Genomic DNA, 4,415 nt, shown 5'->3' with positions numbered 1-4,415 from the left:
GTTAGCTCCAGTAACTTGACTAATTATGGTGTTTTTAAGTCTTTAAATTTCCCGACAGGAAGTTAAGACTTACGTGGGCGCACCCCTCTGTCCACACGCCCTGGCTCTGGCGCCCCCCGGCCTCCATTTCGTCACCAAGCAGGGCCCCCTCCCTGAGGCCAGCGCCCTCCTGCCTCTGAGGAAGGCTTGGGACCACGGCTACCCCGGCCCAGCCCCCTTGGCCTTGGGAGGACGGCTGAACAGGCCGGCCGCAGTCTGACCCCAAGCGGCCAGTCTCCCGCAACTCCCCAGGGAGCCCCCCCACACACACACACACACACACACACACACCCTGCCCTGGAAGGCTCCCGTCCCTCAGCGCTGGGCCCTGGCCCTCACACTGCCACCCTCCGTGAAGCCGCGTTCACGCCGATGGGGCTGACCTCTCCTCTGGGGACTCCACTGGCTCTCAGGACTCAGAACCGTGCCACGGGCCATGCTGCCTTCGCAGCAAGGCCGAGGGTGTCATTTATGTACCCCCACGTCACCCGGGAGACGCCTCAAATAACAGACGCTCAGGTTACTGCTGCCTTGTCCTGATTTGACAGGTGAATCCGCTAAGTTAATGAAATCGAAGTAAACGTGCTGGTGATTTGGTAAATAATATTCACATGAGGCGGGCAGAGTGAAGGACTCTGTGAGTCTAAGTCATTTCCTAAACAAGCCCAAAATCCCACCCGCGAGACCGACGAGTAGCTGGACGCACACACGCCACAGAACGGCAGAAGCTCAGCGAGCGGATGCTAATTGAGGGCTCCTCCATTTAAATAATTTATTCCGAAATCTAGAAAAATGAATGACTACTAGGTAAAAATATTGAAAGTGTATCCTAAGATGTGTCAAAATATGTTACTACCTGATCCATTTTATCGTCCTGATGGGTGAATTCGCATCCAGCTTTATCTCGGTCTCTGTTCCTGTCAGTGTTTCTTGCATTTCCTCTGGCTTTTTAAGGGCAAGTAGTTCAAACGGCTCCCTCCGCTTCTGTATAATTCTTACTCTTTGCAACCGCTGCAAAAGAAAACGCATGGGTGCGAGAGTCTTTCTCATCCTCACATCTCGTCTCTTCATCAAGGCCACCGGGACCCTAAAAAGAAAAAAAAAAGATGGAAAAGTTACGTATTTTATTTTTGTTCTTTGTATTGCCAATTTGACATTTAGACAGCTCGTTGTTTGGTGCTACGTAATGACAGGTTCTCAGCCTTGTCTCGGGAAGATAGAATTGCGATTGTCGCACCAGGTTCCGAGGCCTCGACGCAGCCGAGAACGCACGCCGCGGCTTCGGCGCAAGCCTGCCCGCCCCGCGGGAAGGCGAGCTGGCCCCTGTCTCTCGTTTGCTTCCAGGCCGATGTGCTTTGTAAAGCAGCTCGAGATCCCGCACTACGGCTACAGGAACAGCGTCCCCACGACCACGCCGCGCTCCAACCTGGCCAAAGAGCTGGAGAAATACTCCAAGACATCGTTTGAGTACAGCGGTTACGACAGCCATGCTTACGGCAAGCGGGCCATAGCCCCCAAGGTGCAAACCAGGGACATATCCCCCAAAGGATACGATGGTAGGAGGTGCACACTCTTATACACGAGAGTCACGCTTGCCGTTGATAATGTTGTTGTTGTGTGTATCCGTCCCCAAGCTGCTCGAGCATGCGGGCACTGGCTGGGCCTCAGCTCAGCGCGAGGGCTGGGCTCCTTCGCTTCAAGCCAGGGGCCCCGGTGGCGGGGCGGGGGGGAGGGGGCAGGGGCGGGCCTGGTCCCCGAGCGTGCAGACAGGGCCCTGAGACCTGTCCTCGTCTTTATCGACACCCCATGTGGGTGGCCCGGCGCAGGTGCACCAGCCGCTGGTCGCAGCGTCCCCGTCCCGCCGCGGGGAGGGCTGCAGCCCCTCGGTGCCCTCCGCCTGGACGCACGCCAGAGCCCTCCGGGGGGCCTGGGTCCCCATGCTTGCTGCACCCCACACCTACCCCGTCAGACCCGGGGCTCCCTGTGTGGTGGCGTCTCTAAAGTCACCTGATTCTCACTTGCAGCCAAGGGCGGGCCATGTCCGCTGGTGGCGCGTGGCCACTTTCCGGCAGGCGCAGATTCCGGTCCTCTGACCGGGGCGTGCAGCCTGGGAGTGCCACTTGTCATGATGAGACTTGGTCACTGGCCGCACTCGGAGCCACCATGGCATCCGCCAGACCAGTGACACAGAGCCAGTGACACAGATCCCGCGTGCTTCCCGGGAGAGGGCAGCTCCTTCCACCCGGCGGAGGCCGCCGCGGTGCACGCGGAGCCGCGGGGTGAGTCGCCGCAGCAGCGGGCGCCTGTGCGCTCGAGGTTCTGCTGCGTGAGCGCTGCTCGCCCCACGTCCGTCCGGGGTGCCTGGACTGGCGGCGCACGGCGAGGGTGAGTGTGGGCTGCCTGCCTCTCGGCGCTTCGCGGCGTGCTGGCGTCTCCAGCAGAGGCGGCGGAGGGGCTTCCACGTCCTCCCACTCCCCCCTGGCAAACGTGCTTAACGAGCGTCGCAGGGCGCCGCGAATGCGTTTGTACTGAAGGCTCGGGGAGCTCTGCAACCTTCCGTAATTCAGTCTGAGTAGCTGCGCGTCTTCCTAAGCTACGTTAGTCATTCTTTGCTTTCATGCGGTTAATTTGCATAGTGAATAAAATTTAGTATTTCTTTAATGTATCAAATCCTTGCATGTATCGATTCTTAACGTGCAGGAGCAACGGTATAAGTGGAAAAGAGGAAGTGGTTTGGTGTATAATAGAAAACAATTATTTTGGTTTTATTTTGTAATAATAACTTGCCAGTTTCCGGTTGTTATGATTTCATTCATTTGGTTGCAAATGAAGGGTCAAAGGAAACCGAGTCCGCGGCCTCAAGGGCTCTGCTGGCATTTGCAGCCCCCCGACGGGCTCTTTCTTGCGTCCCTCCTGCCGTGCTTCCGTGTGGCCCGACCCCCTGCGCCCGTTGTTCCTGTGGGACTGTGGGCGCCGTGGTGACAGCAGCGTGGGTCTTCGGGGCTGTCACGCCCGTGGCGGTTGGAGCCAGACCTCCCTGGGTCTGTGCTCGGCTCCTCCGCGTGGGGTGCGTGACGGGGACACATTTCTCTCGTGCGTCGGTCCCCTCGGGGGCAGAGAGGAGGTGAAGGTTTCGGCTCTGCTGGCCTCTGGGCTGTCAGGGAGATCAGCTGGGAACTCTGAAGAGGTGAACAAACATGTTAATTACTGGCATTAATTCTCACTTGCCCCCATAATACCTGCCATCAGAAACTGAGGCAGAGCCGCGGCGTTCGGCTGGCCCACAAGAAAACAAGACTCTAGGACAAAAACTTTACATGAGCTTTTCGGGAAACTAAGAAAAAGGGGAAAGAGCCTTTTGCTACCGTTTGCTGAGAAGAAAACCGTTGCCCCTTTTCCTTCCTCTGGTTTCATCTGACAGATTTCTGAGCCGTCAGGGAAAGTGCCCGCTAGGGACGAGGGGCCTAGGGTTCCTGACGGCACATGAGCTGAGAAGGGCCACCCCGTGCCTGGGCATCAGGCAGCGGTCACCACAGGGTGACTGCAGTCCACTCTGCCTCCATTGATTCAGCTACCGGTGCTTCTCCAGATACGCACGAGCTGCTTTCCCCGTTCCTCTGTCCATCCGTCTGTCTGCCTGTCTGTACATCATCCATCCATGTATAAATCCATCTGTCCATCCATCTATCCATCCATCCATCTGTCCAGTCATCCATCCATCCACCCACTCACCCACTCATCCATCCATAAATCCATCTGTCCACCCACCCATCCATCCATCCATCATCATCCATCCATCCATCCATCCCATCCATCCATAAATCCGTCTGTCTGTGTGTCCATCCATCCATCTACCCACCTATCTATCTGTCCATTCATTTATCTACCTGCCTGTCTGTCATCTGTCTGTCTGTCTGTCTGTTCTTTCCCTCTTGGTAACAAGTTTCAAGGAAGAGAACACGAATAAATAGAAGACGGGGAGAGACGTGCTCATTGGCAGTGAAGTCCATTCTGCCTGGAGCAGTTAGCGTGAGCTTTACCCAAATGGCAAGTGTTAAGCTTGATCATGAAGCTTGAGTAGAAATTATGAGAAGGCAGGAAGCCCGTGGGCTGGTGAGGTTGCACTTGCAACATGTGAAAAGCGTGACAGGGATGGCTGTGGAAATGGCGAAGCGATGGCTTTGCGTCATCTGCCATGCTCAGGAGTTTGAGGCACCCTCCTGTCGGACAGGGGACCCCAACCCCCGGGCCATGGACCAGTAGCATCCACGGCCTGTTAGGAACCGGGCTGCACAGCAGGAGGTGAGCAGCGGGCGAGGGAAGCTCCATCTGCGTTTGCAGCCGCTCCCCAGCGCCGGCATCTCCGCCTCGGCTCC

At 56.9% G+C, this 4,415-nt stretch overlaps 1 protein-coding gene across 1 annotated transcript in view; it reads left to right on the top strand.

Moving 5' to 3' along the window:
• Window positions 1-4,415, top strand: part of MYT1L (myelin transcription factor 1 like) — a 65,627-nt gene that overhangs the window by 49,646 nt on the left and 11,566 nt on the right. Inside the window, exons 9-10 of the mRNA XM_023523864.1 lie at window positions 1,288-1,595; window positions 2,265-2,365. Of these exons, the coding sequence (XP_023379632.1) occupies window positions 1,288-1,595; window positions 2,265-2,365 (409 nt within the window). The remainder of the gene's footprint in view (window positions 1-1,287; window positions 1,596-2,264; window positions 2,366-4,415) is intronic.

This window comes from Pteropus vampyrus, unplaced genomic scaffold, assembly GCF_000151845.1.
Source record: "Pteropus vampyrus isolate Shadow unplaced genomic scaffold, Pvam_2.0 Scaffold425, whole genome shotgun sequence".
Classification (NCBI taxonomy): domain Eukaryota; kingdom Metazoa; phylum Chordata; class Mammalia; order Chiroptera; family Pteropodidae; genus Pteropus; species Pteropus vampyrus.
This window is presented reverse-complemented; position numbering and strand designations above follow the sequence as displayed.